This window comes from Coenobita brevimanus, chromosome 40 (assembly GCF_032717465.1).
Source record: "Coenobita brevimanus isolate Jiangsu-jjx chromosome 40, ASM3271746v2, whole genome shotgun sequence".
NCBI classification, from domain to species: domain Eukaryota; kingdom Metazoa; phylum Arthropoda; class Malacostraca; order Decapoda; family Coenobitidae; genus Coenobita; species Coenobita brevimanus.
This window is the reverse complement of record NC_136993.1, coordinates 13,469,243-13,489,053: the sequence shown is the minus strand read 5'-3', so window position 1 is coordinate 13,489,053 and position 19,811 is coordinate 13,469,243. Positions and strand designations below refer to the sequence as shown.

Below are 19,811 nucleotides of genomic sequence, written 5' to 3'. Positions count from 1 at the left end.
AGAGAATGCCGCGTTCACTCACTCTGCTCCTAGACCTTGAGTTAACACTCCGTTCCTAGTCACTCTCAAGCTAGCACGGTTGTATATACACACCATAAGGACGCTTGCTTGCTCAAGCAATTACACTAAGCAGCCTCATCGTCATCGGTTAACGATCACTCCCTCTTCACTAGCTAAGTAACCTTTACGAATTGGCCAATTCAAGGGGGGATTAGCTATGAGACAGAAGAGAAATAGTTATTGTAGGTGAGTTAAGATTAAGTTACGTTTCGCCCAACTCTATGAGACTTGTTTGATTTACTTAAGAACAATTTTATAGACGAGTAACGACCTACGAGTTGTTTATTATTTAAATACCAGAAATTTCTTGCATAGCGGTGTCCCGGCAGGGATACCGACTTGTATACATTAAATATTTTTCAGATTTTGGTGCCCAGAAAGAGGGCCCCGATTTGTTTATCAGAACTATTAAACATTTTTCACATAGTCTGTAAGTATAGTGTATAAGTGATTGTAGGTAGGATCCAAGTAGGGCGCCACTGAGTGCCTACTAATGTCTGGCTTGATTTAAATTTTGCTGAACCAGGAGTTTGTGGACGCACCACCGCCTAGCCGGTGGGAGTCGAGCAGTTAGCAACTGTCTGGGTCTGATTACGGGTATTGTTCACGGCAGCTGTATGAAGATATAAGGCGGTGTTTATTATGTTATCAGAAAAACTACCCCGGGACTTTGAATTCACCTACGACTGGCGCCAAGGGGGATTAACATTCTTAACACTTTTGGTTGTCGCACTAATCTTGTTGCTACACGGATCTCATGCAACCTATTGTCCATTCGCTTGACACAGCAGTACAGGATACATACAGTTATGATAAGACCTAGAAGACATAATACCACTGGAGGAAATACAAAGACTGGATGTACGCAGGAGCGGTTAAAGGCTGAAGAGAACTGGTTCATAATGAAATTAGACTGATTCAGAAAGTTCAACATCCTTAGGTTGTCTGATGTGATGGAAAGACTGTCTGTTGGCAGATGAAAGGTACTATTAATAGGTTTGAAGATGTCATATTTGTGGTAGCGAAGTGCAAAGTGATAATGTGTATCATGGGTTATTACAAACTCAGACATTACTGTACAGTAATCAGGGGCCTTATACAAACCAACTCCGGATAGTGAGGTGACAGGGATTCCTGGACAAATAAGACTGACAGGAGTTGAGACACTAAAGAAGAAATAGCGGATGTGATTTAGACGAGCATGGTGCACTTGGCGATTGGGGGTCGGAACAAAGATACAGACAGGTTGTACTGAGAAGTTACGGACTAAGGCGTTTTCGTAAGGAGCAACGCTGCCAGGAAAAATTGTTAGGAAGTACGCAGCACAAACTTGAGAGTTGGGTGTGAGAAAGGCACATTTGTCGAGGTCACTGCAGGAGGTGACGGCAATATAGAGATGATCATGGGAATGAAGGAAGTACTCTGAAGAGACAGAGGCTTGTACCAGGGAATTATTGTACCAGAAGGGAAAGGGAACGATGTAAAAGAGGTCGAATGTGATAGAAGAACGAAGAGGGATATGAACAATTATATCTTTAGTAAGGAATGTGGCCTCTAGGTTTGGGTACTAGTGTTCTAAAGAAGAAAATGAAATCACAGGAGACAAGTCGAAGGCTGAGTGAGCCCATTCCAAGGTACAGTGAACGTCAGAGAGAGGTACTAAATCTAGGGTGACACGAACATCTACAGCACTGACTAAAATACGAATTAGGCTAGAAATCTGGGAGACAAGAGAGTCCAGAGAAGCCTGCAAATTATCTACATGTAATTTTACATGCATTAACTCTGATACAATATTTACCTTCGATATTTCATGCTTAAGAATTGATGTAAAATTATTTAAGGTATTTGTAACATCATTTAAATAGTGTGTGATCTCTTGTAGCATAGAATGTTGAACACTTAACACCTTTTCCTGGGACTCTAGAGTATTTGCAAATTGAAATAAGTCTTCTTAAGTCCATAAAGTTCACGGGCAGTTGCTACACCAAATAATCCACTCAGATTTTCTCCTCCAAGATCAAAAAGTCCACGTTTCACTCGTGAGCGGCCCACACGCGATTGGTTAGGGAAGGAATCTTGGAGATGGTTAAACTGATAATGAAAATAGTCCAACTTCCAGCAGATGGGTAGGTAGAGTGGGTACCAAAATGTGTCTGTGGGACGTTGATTTTTAATATCTGACAGGAGTCCCTGCAGGTCCTCTAGCTGACATGCAAAGTCAGGTAGGCCTATGGCCACGGCGGCCAGCGGGCCTAGGTCATAGTGCAAGGAGACTACATCCTTCACCACCATTACCTCGCTTCCTGCACCAACCATGGCCCCGGACCGTACGACACCATCGTCCTCACCTGATCCAGACCCGACCAGAGACAGCACTGCCATCACATAGACCCACAGCATGTTTCGTAAAAAATGAGTTGATTTTAGAGGTGATGTCAATGCAGGTGGTGACGAGAGTGTGAGATGATAGTGTTATGGAAGAGACTTAGTGGCAGAACGCAATTTGGCACAGTAGTTATTAACAGTAGGGGAAGGTTGAGTAGTAGTGTCAGAAGGAGGACTTAGAGAAGAGGAAGAAGTTTGAGTAGGAGTTTGTTGTGGAGTAGATGTGGTCTCTCTCAGTGGCTGCTCCAAGACTATGCACTTTGATGCACTTTTGAGATCATTTGCATGCACCCATGTCGTCTCTGCCTTGTACAGATCTCTTAATTCGAATTTATTACCCTTACGAGATATGACATGGAAGGGACCCAAGAATTTACTCTTTAGTTTTGAATCTCTGTCATGATCTAGGGCAAAAGCTAAGTCACCTACTTGGATGGTAACATCTGTGGCAGCAGCATGTTGGTTACGTACCATCTCCTCATTTCTAAGGGCCAGATTATCCTGAATGTATTTATGAATTTTCTGGAAGTTGGACAAGTGGACTCACACGTAGTCATCGTAGTTGTAGATCAGGTTTAGATTGCAACAGTGAATAAGGTAGTCTTTTGTCAAAGCCATAGATAACAAAGAATGGTGTTTCACCAATTGGTTTATTGATGGATGAATTAATTGAAGCAGCTGCCTGTGGAATCCACTCGTCCCAAGTGGAAGTCTGATCTCCCACTATGTGACGCACTCTCCAATATCTTTCTATTCTGTTGCTCCACTAGGCCATTCGAGGCTGGATGATGGGCCACTATATTGCATTTCTTAATTCCGTATCGAAGACAAACTTCTTCCAGTACTGAATTATTGAGCTCTGACCCTTTATCAATTAAAATTACTTCGTGTTGTGAAAGGGCAAATTACTGAATTAATAAAGACATGTGCCACTGTGTTAGCAGATTTTTCATGCAATGGAGCTAAGATAACAAATCTAGAGAAATGATTGACTACTACTAATAGATAGGCGAAGCCAGATTCTGTACGAGGCAGTTTCAGAAGATCAAGAGAGACCGTTTGCCAAGGTTTTGATGGTACTGGGTACTGCAATATAGAAGCAGGTTGACAGGTTGTCCCCTTGTGACGGGCACATGATAAACATGAATTGCAGTGTGCTTCTATATCCTTTCACACAGTAGGCCAGTAATATGACAGGCGTGCTTGCCGTAACCTTCTGTCTTTGCCAGGGTGTGATGCATGAGGGGAGTCGTGGATTGAATGAAGGGCAGCAGGAATTAAGTCTGTTGGAATGTCTAGTTGCTTAACTTTGCGATGAGGTACATTGTTACCTTTCAGTACTGAGTGTTTACAGAGCAATTCATTGTTAAGGAAGAACTCAGATAGAGAGACTGGTAACTCTGGCAAGGAAGAATCATTGCCGCACTCTAGAAAATATATGACCTGTGACCATCTGGGGTCCACACGCTGAAATCCATGTAGTGTGTCATAAATGAATGCCAAGTTTACATTGCAACTGGTTGAGACTGGCTACATGATGCGAGAGGGCATCAGCTACGATATTGGACTTCCCAGGAAGTATTCAAATGTTGGATTATAGTCATTCACTGTGACTGCCCAATGTGCAAGTCGACCAATAAGGTTACGTCCCCAAAACAGGTCACATAAGGGAAGATGGTCTGTTTGGATGTGAACAGGATAACCATAGATGATGTCGCGGAAATGTTTTAGAGACCAGACCACGGCAAGGGCTTTCCAGTGAGTGACACTGTAATTCTTTTCTGCAGAGTTTAACACACGGCTGGCATAGGCAATGACACATTTCTTCCCTTCGGAGTCATTTTGCATGAGAACGGCACCTAAGCCTACTCCGGAAGCATCAGTACAGAGAAGAAATGGTTTTGAATAATCAAGGAATGCCAAAACCGGGGATTGTGCTAGGGCATTTTTCAGTGTTGTAAATGCGGTTGCTTGTTCATCAGCCCACACAAATGATGCATCACGCATCCTTCCTCAGCAGTTTTGTTAACAGTGCAGCTATCTGGGCGTACCCTTTAATAATCTGCGGTAATAGCCACTATGACCAACCAGTGTTGGTTGGAGTTGGGAAGTTTGTTACGGCTTTGACCTTGTCATCTGATGTATGAATTCCGTGAGCATCAACAACATGTCCTAGGAATTGGAGTTTCTTACATAAAAAGTCACACTTTGATAGTTTGATCTAAAGTCCAGCTTGTTTGAGTCTAGTGAACACTTCAGCCAGTTTCTCTAAGTGTTCCTCTACCGAGTGACTAGCGATTATGACATCGTCTAGATAAGCAAAAACTGAGTGACCTATCATCCCGGTGAAAACTGTATGAATTGGCCACATGAATGCCAATGGTGCATTTCTCAAACAGAATGGAAGTCTACGGAATTGGTAATGCCCGGGTGGGGTACTGATGGCAGTGATAGGACGAGATGATTCCATTTCTACTTGACAGTAACCACTCAAAAGATCTACAGAGGAGAAAACACAATTGTTTTCACCTAAGGATTCCAGCAACTTAGTGAGTACAAGAATTGGAAATCTGTCCGGGACAGTCAGCGCATTCAAGCATCTGTAATCTATCACTGGTCATAACTCACCACCTTTCTTTGGAACCAGAAATAATGGGCTGTTCCATGGACTATCAGAGTGTTCAATAACTTCGTTATCCAACATGTCCTGATTCAGACGATCAGCTTGTTGACGTTAGCTGTGTGGTAAATGGTAGGCCGGTATATATACTGGCTGAGCTCCAGGCTTTAACGTAATTTGACACTTTACTAATCCCGTCTTACCCATATTTTCACTGGGTAGGGTTACGACTTCACGATGTCTCGCAAGAGATAAAGTGACTTCTGTATTCTGTGTAATCACTCTGTTTCACATGAGATTCAAGATTAGATGAAATGTCGGTGGACTGAGTAACTGAGCACACATCTGCAACAGACAGTGGGAAATCTTGGCACACACGTACGGCCATTGGATATACCAAGAAGTCACCAATCTGTGTTCCCATTAGTAACTTAAGTGGGGCATTAGTAGTGTTGGCTAAGTACAAGTAGCATAAACCATCCTCCAGCACTGTACACAACCCCGACTCATAAGCTAAGCCATTCACACAACACGTCTCAGGTAAGGTTAGTACAACCACTCCTGCTTTCGCACCCACAACACGAACAGAGACTTTGGTAAATTTATGCGGCAACAAAATTGTGCACTGATTTGTTACTGCACACCTTGTCTCTGTGTGTTGTAAAACATTATTCACACTATGTGAGGTAGTTAAATGAGACGTGTCTGAGTCGGCAAATGTGCCACAGTTAGAGGGGTTGATACGATCCACAGATGAATGCTCAGAGGGTGTATCCACCGGTAAATGCTTGGAGGGTGTAGTACTCTCTCTCTCTCTCTCTCTCTCTCTCTCTCTCTCTCTCTCTCTATATATATATATATATATATATATATACACTCTATAGCCAGTCGGTACCTGGCATATTGAATAGACATTTTCATGCCAACCACTCCCGAAATAAACCAAACTGGCATAATTTTGCCAGACCTGGCAACCCTGACTGATGGAACTGAACTCACGACTCACACCGTATTTGCTGTTCAGGGTTGCCAGAGAGTTGGATGGATTTATGGCTAAATTTACTGGTAAAAAAGCATTTACATTTTTATTTTTTGAGGATTTCAATACATTGTTTTTAATACTTATTAAAGTATTTAAATACTATATTTAAATACATGAAATAATTGTATTCATAAAATTCTAAATACGCAAATGTATTTAAATACGTATTTAAATACAAACATATTTAAATACTGCCCAGCTCTGGTGGTGCGGCCCCTTAAGTGGTTCCACTGGCTGACAGCAGTTTGTTGGCAGAGGTGTCTGACCCTTCTCAGAGTGTGACTGTTCTATCTTTATCCATGCTTTCTGGTCAGTCAGTTACATGCTTCCCCCATGTTTCATTGAATCATTCTCGTGGCATTGTCTGTGCTAAGGAACTACTGATTTACGATGAGGCACGCCTTGTTGAAGAGTTGTCTGCCCAGAATGTAATAAAGGTTGAGAGGATTAACAAGATAAATGGCGACCTTGTGCAAACTCCATCAACCTTGATTGCGACTTTTGATTCACAGAGCCTCCCTGCTGTTCTTAATGCTGCATGGTACCGGTACAGAGTTAGGCCGTATGTCCTTATACCTCATCGATGTTTCCATTGTCAGTGTCTGGGCCATATTGGCCAAATTTGTAGATGCCTTGCCCTGGGCCTTCCAGCAGTCTGCATGTCATATGATTTAGATGTTCATGAGGGTGTGGAATTCCCTGGTCATGTATCTTGTGTCAATTGTGGTGGTGAGCTTGCTGCTTCTTCTAAATCTTGTCATTGTTACAAAATGGAACATGAAATTTTGTCTCTCAGAGCCACAGAGATACTTTTATCGAAGCTAAGGATCGTGTCATGTCTATGTATATCTGCCCTGGTGTGTCCTTTGCTTCTATTCTTTCCGGATCAAAGCGAGCTGTGCACTGTCGTGTGGCCCCTGCTCCCCATTCTGACCTTCCTCCTCGTCCCTAGTCCGATACCAGATGTCCTACAACTCCTCCTCATGGTCCCGCAGAGACTCCCGTACCTTTGCAGTCTGCATCTCATCCGGCTGCTGCTCCAGTACCAGCTGCTACTCCTGCACCAGCTGCTACTCCTGTACTGACTGATCATGATTGCTCTATAGCAAAAGGAGCCTACAAAGCGGCTGCCCATTGGTACTTTGCCAAATGTGTTGTTGTTTTTCTAAAAATCCAATTTCACAAAGCATGTGCTCACTATAGATGGGTCATGCAGAATGCTCAATGTAATTCGTGGAGGTCATATGTTTCTACAGTTATGTCCTCTGCTCGTGTGCCTATGGTGTGGAAAAGGGTGCACAAGATTTCTGGTACGTTCTGACCCCCCTACCCACTGGTGTTGAGTCTTCACGGAGATCTTGTGTCTTCACCAGATGCAGTAGCCTCTGCTTTTGCAAATCAGTTTTCTGCTGTCTCCAAAAACGATTCTTCTAATCCATGTGCTAGTTTTCATAGGAATCAGGAGAGGCTAGGTCTTGACTTTCACTCTCATGGCAGAGAGCCCTATAATTTAGACTTCAGCCTCTGTGAGCTGCTTGCTGCCCTCTTGGAGCATGGTGACACTGCTCTTGGGCGTGACGACATTCCATACACTCTGCTCCATCATCTGCTGACTGATTCAGTTCATTTTTTATTGGACCTTTGGTTTGGAGTGGGGGCTCACTTCCCAAGAGTTGGAAGCTGGATATTGTGCTCCCCATTCCCAAGCCTGGTAAGGACCTTTCCCATGTCTCCACCTATCGCCCTATTACTTTAACATCGTGCATGTGCACTCTATTTGAGAAGATGGTCGATGTCAGGCTTCTGTGGTTTCTGGAGAAGGATTGCTTTCTCAGTTCTTTACAGAGTGGCTTCCATAAATGATGGTGTACTTTGGACAACTTTATCAGACTTGAGGCGTTGATCTGTGAAGCTTTGCCTCTAAGCAGCATCTTGTGGCTGTGTCCTTTGACCTTGAGAAGGCTTATGACACGCCTGGAGCCATGGCATCCTACAACAACTTCATGTCATTGGTTTACGTGGTGGCCTGCCTGTGTTGCTTGGAGACTTCTTGACTGATCGTGTGTTTCGGGTCCGTGTGGGTTCCACCCTTTCTGCGCCACTGTACCAGGAGGAAGGTGTCCCACGGGGGAGTGTCTTAAATGTTTCCCTCTTTGTGGTGGCCATCAGTGGTATTCTAGACACTGTGCCTGCTGGGGTATCCGTATCCCTTTATGTGGATGATTTAGCTATATGGTTTCCTGGCTCCCGCATGTCTGCTATTGAGCAGCGTATGCAACTTGCCTTGGACAAGATTTCTGCCTGGGCCACTTCCAAGTGTTTTCGGTTTTCCCCTTTTAAGACTGACTATGCACTTTTGTAGGAAAAGAGAGGTGCACCCAGACTCTAACCTGCAGCTTTGTGGCAGCAGACTCCATTGTGTGGCAGAGACGAAATTCTTTGGCCTGAGGTTTGAATGCCATTTGACTTGGGTTTCACACTTGGCAAATCTTAAAGCATCAAGTATGAAGGCTCTCAATCTACTGAGGTTTCTGTTCCATACCTCTTGGGATGCTGATCATAGGACATTCTTGCATCTGTTTCAGGTTTTTGTAACCTCCAAGCTCTCATATGGCTGCGAGGTCTACTCGTCTGCCACATGCTGTCTGTCATGCTGGTCTTCACCTTGCAGCTGGGGCTTTTCCCCGTCTCCGATTCCCAACTTGCTGGTGGAAGCTGGTGTGCCTCCCTTAGATCTACTGCATCAGTCTGCTGCAGCATGGTGCTAGCTCCGCATTCATCGTCTTCCAGACTCACTTGTCTGTGAGTGTGTGATGCAACAGTGTTGTTTTTTGTATTAAAGTAACACCCTTGTGTGCCTTGTCCATTTGGCTAAAGGATTCAAGATATCATGGAGGAGTTTGGTTTGTCAGCAGTACCTCTCAGTCCTGTTCGGATCCCGAGGGTTGCGACATGGATCTTGACCAAGGTAACCTGCTGCAGGTCTTTTGCAGGCAGGAAGGATTCTGTCACTCCTCAGTATCCTTTACAGTTATTTTTAGATCATTCTTCTAGTCATGGTGGCTCTCTGCCTGTGTATACTGATAGCTCTAAATCTGCCTCTGGTGATGGTTTTGGAGTGGTGTTTCCCAGTTTTAACTGTGGAGATAGTCTTCCTTTGGCTGCCTAAGTTTTTACTGCAGAGCTGTCAGTTATCGTTTTAGCCCTGATGTTGGTGTTTGTTCACCATGGCAATTATTTTACTATTTTTAGCGACTCTCAAGGGGCACTTTTGGCCCAGGACTCTTTTAACTCTTCCCATCCAATAGTTTTAGGTATTTTGGAGTGGCTGTTCCTCATTCATCATCGGGGGAAGAGAATGAGTTTCTGCTGGGTTCCCGCACATGTTGGTGTGGTGGGCAATGGGAGGGCAGATACATTAGCTACAGTAAAGCTGCGGCTTCTCAGCAGCCCCAACCAACTATACGCTTCCTGCTTCTGATGTAACACCTTACTTGCGGTACAGAATTCATACGTGTTGGCAGAGACACTGGGATGGTGCTGCTCATAATAAACTAAAAGAAATCTTTTAGACTGGTTGTGCCAAGGGTTCTCCCCTCCATGTCTCGGCGATTGGAGGTGGCTCTTGCTAGGCTTTGCACTGGGGACTCCCAGCTTACACATAGGTTCCTCATGAGTGGTGAGACTCAACCGCACTGTGATAATTGCCTTCTTCCTGTTACTGTCCGCCACTTGCTGCTCGAGTGTCTAAATTTGGGGGACCTACGTCAGAGATTCCTCCATAGGCATAGAGGGGCAGATGGTGCCTACTGTCTCTCCTTGATGTTTGGTGGAGCCTCTAGTGATCTTAATGATGTTTTTAGTTTTCTTCAGGAGGTGGGCCTCCTTCCACTGTTATAAGTAATATATATTATATTAACTATTCATTTATTATTTTCAGTGTTTTGTTTCTAATAATAGTTATTAACTTTATTTTGAGTATGCACTTTTAATTTGCTGTGTATTTTAGCTTGTTGTCTGGCGGCATATGACCCTCGCAGTTGCCCCGCCAGATTTTAATACAATCAATCAATCAACTACCTCGCCTCCTCCCTCCTTCAGATTCGTTCAGATATACCTTTTCCACCACTCTGTTGTTATCCATTCTCTCCACATGATCATACCATTTCAGTACACTCTCTTCAGCCCTGGTGTCCACAGACTTTCTCGCTCTGCACCTTTCGTGAATCACATTATGTTGTATCCTATTCACTCTCTGTACTCCACATACATTCCCCAGACGTCTCATCTCCACTGCTCCCACCCTTGACTTTTCGTTTTCATGTCACACCATAGTCTCACACTCATATGTTAAAGTTGGCACTAACACTCCTTCGTGTAAGCCTCCTGCTGCTGCAGCACTCAGGCCTCTGTTTCTTATCGAGGCCATCATAACACCAGCTACTTTCCTTCCTTTTGTCACTCTAATTTCCATTTCTTTTGCACATTTTTCTCTCTTTTCTGTCACTAATCCCAGTTATTTGAACCTCGCCAGTTCCAGCCTATCTCCATTCACTGTAACATCACATTGGAAGTCACCTTCTCTCTCGATTACTGTCACTTTATTCTACAATTACAGTACTTTCAAGGCTCGACGCTCACAGACACCAGCAAAACCCTACACTGGTCTACCAAGTTCTTGACCGGTATTTGGAAGTAGCACTGCACTACACACACACACACACACACACACACACACACACACACACACACACACACACTTTATGAAATAGGAGTCCAGAAGTACATCCCAAAGCACAAAGAAGCAGAAAAGAAAATAAAGAAATGGTTCAATACAAAATGTAAAAAATAAAAAGAAAAAAGAGATTTGTTGTGGAATAGATACAGAAGACACAATAGTGAAAGGGCATATAATAATTACAAACAGGCAAGAAACGATTATACAAGAATAAGGAGGGAAGCCCAAAAACAGTTTGAGGAGGATATCATAAATAAACGTAGTGATCAACCGAAGCAATTTTACAGCTACATCAGAAGCAAAACCAAAGTAAAAGATAAAATACAATCCATTACGGATAAGGGAATCACTGGTCGTTCTATAGCCGCTGTTGTAGACGGCCATCGTTCATCTCCTAGATCTATCAACAGTGGTATTCCTCAGGGCTCTGTCCTATCACCAACTCTCTTCCTTTTATTCATCAATGACCTTCTAAGCTGTACATCTAACCCTATCCACTCATACGCTGATGACTCCACTCTTCACCTTTCCATTCGGTTCCCGCAACGCCCATCTCAGCATTTACTTCAGCAGACAAGGGATGAGGCTATGGCACACCTAATGTCTGACTTGGCTCGTATCTCTGACTGGGGCAAAAATAATTTGGTCGTTTGTAATGCATCTAAGACTCAGTTCTTACACCTATCAACCCGACAAAATCATCCACTGGTATACCCACTAAAGTTTAATAATATTCAGCTAATCCTCCATCATCCTTGAACATGCTTGGGGTTTCATTTACTCGTGACTTCTTGGAAAGATCATATTACATCTCTTGTAAAATCTGCTTCCAAGAGATTTGGTGTGCTAAGCCGACTCCGTTCTTTCTTTACCCCTGCACAATTGGTGACTCTATACAGAGGTTTTATCTGCCCCTGTGTGGAGTGCAACTCTTATGTGTGGGGAGGCTCCCCACATACAGCTCTTCTCAATAGGGTGGAGTCAAAGGCTTTTCGTCTCATTAACTCTCCTCTTACTGACTCCCTTCAACCTCTGTCTCTTCGATGCACTATTGCATCTTTATCTTTTCTATCGTTACTTTAATGGTCACTGCTCCTCTGAACTGTCTGCATGCATCCCTCCACCTCTACGACGGGCACGTAGCACCCGTCTAGCAGCAAACTGTCATCCCTTTTCTGTCCAGCTCTCTAATGCAGGAGTTAACCATTACTCCCAGTCCTTCATTTATGCAACAGGTCAACTCTGGAACTGTCTCCCTCTCACTGTATTTCCTGCTGTCTATGATCTCCAGTCTTTCAAAAGCAGTGTGTCCAGGCTTCTCGAAATGATCGGATCTTGAATTTGGCTCTCTATGATATTCCGTTTTTCTCTTGGAGGGAACTGTTATTGCGGGGTCATGGCCTTTGGTTCCTTCTTCCTCGCATAAAAAAAAAAGAGAAGGATATTTGTGAAGCACTAAACAAGAAATTCCAATCAATTTTTACAGAGGAAAAAAATTTTGATAAGGATTATGTGGAACATGCATGCCCACACATACTATCAGATATACAAAAATCAGAAAAAGTAATACACGAGGAGCTAAGTAAATTAGACAAAGGAAAAACAAATGGCCCTGATGAAATTTCATGTTGGGTACTACGTGAATGTGAAAGGGAGTTAAGTAAACCATTATTTTTAATTTTCAAGAAATCCTTGAGTCAAGGTAAATTACCTGATATTTGGAAGAAAGCAAACATTGTTCCCTTATTCAAGAAAGGGAATAGACAAAATCCACTCAGCTACCGACCAGTATCACTAACCAGTGTTGTAAGCAAGGTATTAGATAAGCTTGTAAGAAAAGCTTGGGTAAATCATCTAGGAGAACACAATATGATAACAGAAAGACAGTTTGGTTTCAGAAAAGGAAAATCATATATTACTAATCTTTTGAGCTACTATGACAGAGTAACAGACACATTACAGGTAAGAGAAGGATGGGTGGACAGTATCTATTTAGATTTCAAGAAAGCATTTGACACAGTACCACACCAAAGACTTTTATGGAAACTGTACCATCAAGGAGGAATTCGAGGCAAACTGTATTGTTGGATACAAGATTTTCTCATAAGAAGAGAAATGAGAATAGTACTAATGGGAAATTACTCATCATGGAAAGAAGTGACTAGTGGAGTACCACAGGGCTCAGTGCTGGCACCAGTCATGTTTTCAGTGTATATAAATGATATAGACAGTAACACTGGAAATGAAAGCTATCTAAATATGTTTGCAGATGATGCAAATATACAAAGGAGAATTACTAACACAGACTCTTGTAAAAAGCTACAAGAAGAATTATATAAACTTCATGAATGGAGTAATACATGGCAAATGGAATTCAATGTGGACAAGTGTCATGTAATCAAGTTTGGTAAAAGTGGAAAAAGACCTGATTGGGATTATACGTTAGGAAATAAAACCCTACACACATCAGAAAGAGAGAAGGACCTAGGTGCGATTATCAATAACAGACTATCTCCGGCTGACCACATCAGTGAGAAGGTACGGAACATGTATACACTGCTTCAAATATGAGAAGAGCATTCACATACATAAATGAAGACATGCTAAGAAAGATAATAACATCATTTATCAGACCAACCCTGGAGTATGCATCAGGAGTCTGGAGTCCTCATCTCAAAAAACACATAGGCAAGATTGAAAAAGTTCAAAGGGCCGCTAAAAGATGGGTACCAAGCTTAAGGGATCTAAGCTACGAAGATAAACTAAATAAACTAAATCTACCAACACTAGAGGAAAGAAGGAAAAGAGGTGACATGATTATGCTATATAAATGCATATCAGGGAAGGAGAAAATAGACATAAATGATTACTTAACCTATGGTGAAGCATCAGCAAGAGGACACTGCAAAAAACTGCATATGAAGAGAGGTGATAAAGACGTAAGGAAATTTAGTTTCCCAAATAGAGCAATTGATCAGTGGAATGCACTACCGAATGAAATAGTGTGTGCTAAAACAATTCACAATTTTAAGGACATGTACGATGAATATGGTTTAACACACGGGACAGTACGAGCTTGACTCATTCATGTAAAGATACAATTAGGTAAGGTAAGAACACACCCACACGCATATAGACCTATATATATATATATATATATATATATATATATATATATATATATATATATATATATATATATATATATATATATATATATATAATCATCCGGACCTTCTCTAGGGCAGGGTGAGGAGTAGCAACGTCCAGAAGGCCCAAATTTGCCCAACCCAATGGGCCACGCTTCCATTCACTTATCATTCAAAGCCCCCAGATTCATGGCAGTTGTTTATATATATATATATATATATATATATATATATATATATATATATATATATATATATATATATGTATGTATATATGTATGTATGTATGTGTATGTCAAATTCTTCACTATATACAGAGGAAGAAAACACATCCATCCATCCATCCATTGCCAGACGCCATGTATCCCAAACGGAGTGGCCAATGGCTTACAGTTAATTGTTTTACAGGGAGGGGCACTAATCCTCCACCAACCCCACTTGACACGTAGGGAGAACGTTATGCCAACAGCATCTGGTGTTCCCAGGCGGTCACCCATCCAATTACTAACCTGACCCAACGTTGCTTAAAAAGAAGAAGAAAAAAAAAAACTAACCTGGTGGTACTTCCTTGAAGTTCAGGGTAAAGTTGCCAGCAGAGGCAAGAGCTCTGACTACCTCTACATCACGCCCAAAAACATATGGTTCCCCGTTCTCCTTTCGCTGGAAAAATACTGCTGGAGGGAAGTTGAAAGTCGCCACCTGAATCAGTCCACAAAAATTAAATACCGTTACTATATTGGAACACCGATAAATAACACCAAGTTGGTATTCTAATGTAACACCTTTTGCCTCTCACAGTTCGTCATGAAGTGCTACTGAAATGATTCTTAATATAGCAGTTACTTAAGAAATATATTGAAATGAGTGAGCTAAAAGATTTCAAATCTGCTGATGTTGTTGGTTACCAGATGCTGGAGACTAGATACTCAAAGATTTATCAGTTAACCCACATTGTACACTATCTATCTCTATACCTGGACTGCTTCCCCCAAGGAAAGGGAGGTATCCGAGACAGGACGACACACTCCCCATTTACTCATCCATTCAAACACATTCATTTGCATCTTAGCCCCAAAGGGAAGAATGGACAGATCCTCACTGCACCACACCGCACAAGGGTCAACTGCGCAATGCAATCAATGACATCTGCAGCAGGGCCCGACAACAGAACTGGTTTACCCCTGCCACATCATAACAGACCCATCCCCTTACCCGCAACTGACCTGACTAGCTGATCAGATCAAATGCGGGAGATTATCCCCTCAGGGCTGCATCATCACTTATTCATTCACAATTTCTCTCCATTTATTTCTGTCACGCACAGCCACTCTTCCTTGCTCAACAGACATCCCTCTTGCATCCAGCGCTCTCTTCACACTGTCCATCCATCCTATTCGTGGTCTTCCTCTCAGCCTTACACCTCTCACATCAGATCTAGTTATCTTTTTCACCAATTGCTCATTATCCATTCTCTCCATATGCCCAAACCATCGCAACACCCTCTGCTCAACTGTACCAGCCATCTCCCGAACAACTCCAGTTCTCCTTCGCACTTCATCATTTTGCACTCGATCCATTCGTGTCACTCCACACTTACTCCTCAGACACCTCACCTCCATTACATTCAAACTTTTCCTCTCTGCTACACCCATATTCCATGTTTCAGCCCCATATAACGCAGTTGCTACCACAACACCCTCATACAGCCTTCTCTTTACATCCATTCTAAGTGAACGACATCTAAACACTTTTTTCATTCCTCCCAGCACCTTTCCTACTTCATTTATTCTAAACTTCACTTCTGCATTTATTTTTCCATCCACAGCAACATGTGACTCTAGACATTTAAAACACTCTACCTCCTCAAGCAACTCGCCATTCAAAATTATATTCATTCCCCTACCATCTACCAACCTCGTACACTTCATCACTTTACTCTTATTCTCATTTATTTTCAATTTCCTCCTTTCACACACCCTTTCAAACTCCTCTACCAACTGTCTCAATCTCTCCTCTGAATCAGCCACCATTGCAGTATCATCTGCAAACAGCAGATGCTACAGATTCCACTCTCCACCATCAACATTCACCAGACTCAGACCTCCACCTAAAACTCTTGCATTCACATCTCTTACAACACCATCCATGTAAATATTAAACAACCAAGGCGACATCACACATCCCTGTCGCAGCCCCACTCTCTCGGGAAACCAATCACTCACAACATTTCCCACTCTTACAAACCCTCTACTATTTACGTAAAAACTTTTCGCCCCTTTTAGTAACCTACCATCAAGTCCATACAATCTTAAAACAGTCCACAAAACCTCCCTATCAATTCTATCATAAGCTTTCTCTAAATCCATAAATGCCCAAAACACATCCTTGCCTTTCACTAAATACTTTTCACACACTTATCTCACAACAAACACCTGATCCACGCATCCCCTTCCTCTCCTAAAGCCACACTGCTCATCACCAATCACTCCCTCTGTACCCTCTCTAACTCTCATAATTAACACCACCATACACCTTACCTACAACACTCAACAGACTTATACCCCTAAAGCTGGTACATTCATACTTATCACCCTTGCTTTTATACAACGGGACCACACAAGCACTTGCCCAGTCAATTGGCACCATACCTTTCACAAAGCACACATTCAACAATCTTATAAACTAGTCAACAATAGTCACTCCACCACCCTTCAGCCATTTCACAGCACACCCCTCCATACCTGCAGCTTTCCCTGTTTTCATCTCCTTTACTGCCTTCTCCACTTCCTCCTCCGTGATCAAAGAATCATTCAACTCTCCCAACACATTTATTCCTTGCACCCTTCCATCCGCCACTATCTCTGCCACCCTTTCCTCCTCTACATTTAACAGTCTTTCAAAATACTCTGCCCATCTCTTCCTTACTACATCCATCTCAATTAACATCCTTCCATCCTCTGCTTTTACTCGTTCTTCTTTCCCAGACTCTCCCTTTTGCACCCTTTTCACCTCCTTCCAAAACATTTTCTTATTCTGTTGAAAATTCTCTGTCAGCCGCCTACCCCACCTCTCATCTGCTGCCACTTTAGCATCACACACAGCCCTTCTCGCCCTATTCCTCTTTTCCTTATACCTTTCATATGACATCTCATCCTTCCTCTGCAGTCACACTTCATATGCACATCTCTTCTCAGCCACAGCCATACTTACTTCCTCACACCACCATTCACTTCCTTTTCTTACACCGCCACCCACACGTCTCACACCATACACCTCTTCTGCATGCCCCACCACAACACTCTTAAACAACTGCCATTCCTCCTCCACACTGCCATTTTCCCGATCTTTCACTGCATTTCACTCATCTTTCAATTTCTCCTGATACTCTATCTTTTTCTCTCTTTGATCCAACTCACTCACTTTCAAAACCTCCCTGCCACACCTAACTCTCCTAGCTCTCACCCAAATCTTATCTACTCTTAACTTTCCCTCCACCAGGTAGTGATCAGACATACCTCCACCCTCCCTTCTCAGAACTCGCACATCCAACAATCTTCCTAATACATTCCTAGACACAACCACATAGTCCATCCAAGCTCTATCAACAACCCTTCCACCCTCCTGTCTCACCCATGTATACTTATAAATATCTTTGTTCTCAAATAATCACCGTAGCCTCACTAGGGTGAATGATTAACATATGAGCAAGAACGGCTACTTCCGAGGTACAGATTTCGTCCTCTAGACGATTATATGATGATTCTGAATTCCTGAAGGTAATGGTTCGATGTTTAGACAACAAATGTGGAACTAGGTAGACAGTAACGTAACTCAGTTATGTTGTCATCATAGAAGTGACTGAGAAACCACATGGAAGGATGATTGAGTAATTATCTGAAACTAAGATGAAGTTTTGGGAAACAGGTAGTAGGGGTATGCAGCCCCGCCCAGGGAAGTACTATCGCCAAGGTAACGGGAGACTCAATGAATAGCCTGGATTCCATTTTCTCTCCTAGTCCTTGGTAGCTGGTTACACATCTTTTTGCCTCACACATCAGAGGGCATCAGGCTACCCTTCTAACACAACACACACATTTACAGCATATTGCATTTCCTTAAACCTGCTATCCTCTCTCCATAAAACATCAGTCTCGTTATTGCATATCATGCACATTCCACAACGCATCTCTGCCTCCCCCTCCCCCCATAAAAAGAACCATGGCTGCTGTTATACTGGGAATTAGTGTGGTGGTTTCTCAGATGACCACCACCAGCAGGGCTGGGTCATCTGCACGGGGCCCTACCGGTCGTAATCAAGCGACTGTGCCTCCTTCAGTGCTGCGGCACCCCTAAACTATTCGTCAATGCAGTAAAATTTTCTTCTGCATTATTGGGGGACTTCACTCCATCAACTCTGTTCACAATTTCCTCCAGTTTGAATCCCCAGATCTGTTATTATTGACAGAGCCTCAAGTAAGCTCCACCTCTTGCTTAGCTAGATTTAATTTTCCTTGTTATATTTTGATTCAAAATTTCGGACCCAGAGGAGGCGTATGTTGCCTTGCTAAATAAGAAATTGCTCTGGTGGAGATTAGTAAATTTAATTTTCCTTATTTCGACTATTCAATATAGAAATTAAATTCTTTTGGTAAAATTAAGTATTTATGTTGTGTTTATTGTTCCTCTAATGCCCCTCCAGAACAGAGTTTATCTTATTCTCTGTCTTCACAACTAAGTGTCCTCAACATAAATACTGCAACCGAAATCACCATCCTGGGTGATTTTAATACCATAATGTTGAATGGCTTACTTATTCAGCCAGAACTGGTGACTCTGGTCTTGAATGCGAGCTATTTGCAGACTCATTTAATCTCACCCAGTTAGTCAATTAACCTATCCGTGTACCAGACAACCCGAACCAGACTCCCCACCTGTTGGACTTGTTCCTAACACCCAATTCAGATCATTATAATGTCGGCGGGAAGTCCCCCCTCGGATCCTCGGATCATATTCTGATACAAGCCACCAGTTCAACACCTACCAAACCTTCCCACTGTGAACCGGTCGTGGTGACTAAGTGGCACTACGACAGGGCAGATTGGGAGGGTCTGCAAAATTTTTTCATGGATGGTCCTTGGACTTACTTTTTCTCTCAATATGCAAACTCCACATTGGGCCACATACAGAATTTCAATAAAATTGGCATGGAAATATTCATTCTCCATCATAGTTACAGAGAAAGATGTAATTCACCTAAATGGTTTGACCACAATTGTGCTAGTGTAACAGAACATAAAACAATAGCCTATAACACATATAGAAGGACCAAAACTAAAGAAGCCAATAGCTATTACAGAAATATTAAAAACCATGCCAAAACTATTATCAATCTTTCTAAATCAAACATTCTCCTTAGACAAGCTAACAAACTACAAAACAACCCAAATGATAACAAAATATTCTGGTCTACCCTTCATTCATTCAAATAACTTCACTACCACCTCTTCTATTCCACCGTTAATATCCCCCAGTGGAAAATTAAATCTAGTAAAAGACCCACGTGGAGAAGCCAACCATCTTGATATTTTTTCAACATACTCAACCCTAAATACAGGAAATCACCATATTCCTGTACTTGATTTTGATTCCCCTCAAATACCCACTTTCAAGATTCACACAAGATAATACAAGCTGCAGTACAGAATCTCTCAGCTCCTGGTCCAGATGAAATACCTTCAATAGTACTTAAAAATTGCTCTCCCATGTTGGCTCCTGTATTGACAAAATTTTTCCCCTTATGTATCTGTGGCTCAA

The 19,811-nt window shown here is 42.4% G+C and overlaps 1 protein-coding gene across 1 annotated transcript in view; it reads right to left on the bottom strand.

Moving 5' to 3' along the window:
• The window catches only part of LOC145396961 (putative glutamate receptor), a 237,806-nt gene that overhangs the window by 137,200 nt on the left and 80,795 nt on the right, over window positions 1-19,811 (bottom strand). Inside the window, exon 6 of the mRNA XM_080270194.1 lies at window positions 14,552-14,696. Coding sequence (XP_080126320.1) covers window positions 14,552-14,696 — 145 coding nt within the window. The remainder of the gene's footprint in view (window positions 1-14,551; window positions 14,697-19,811) is intronic.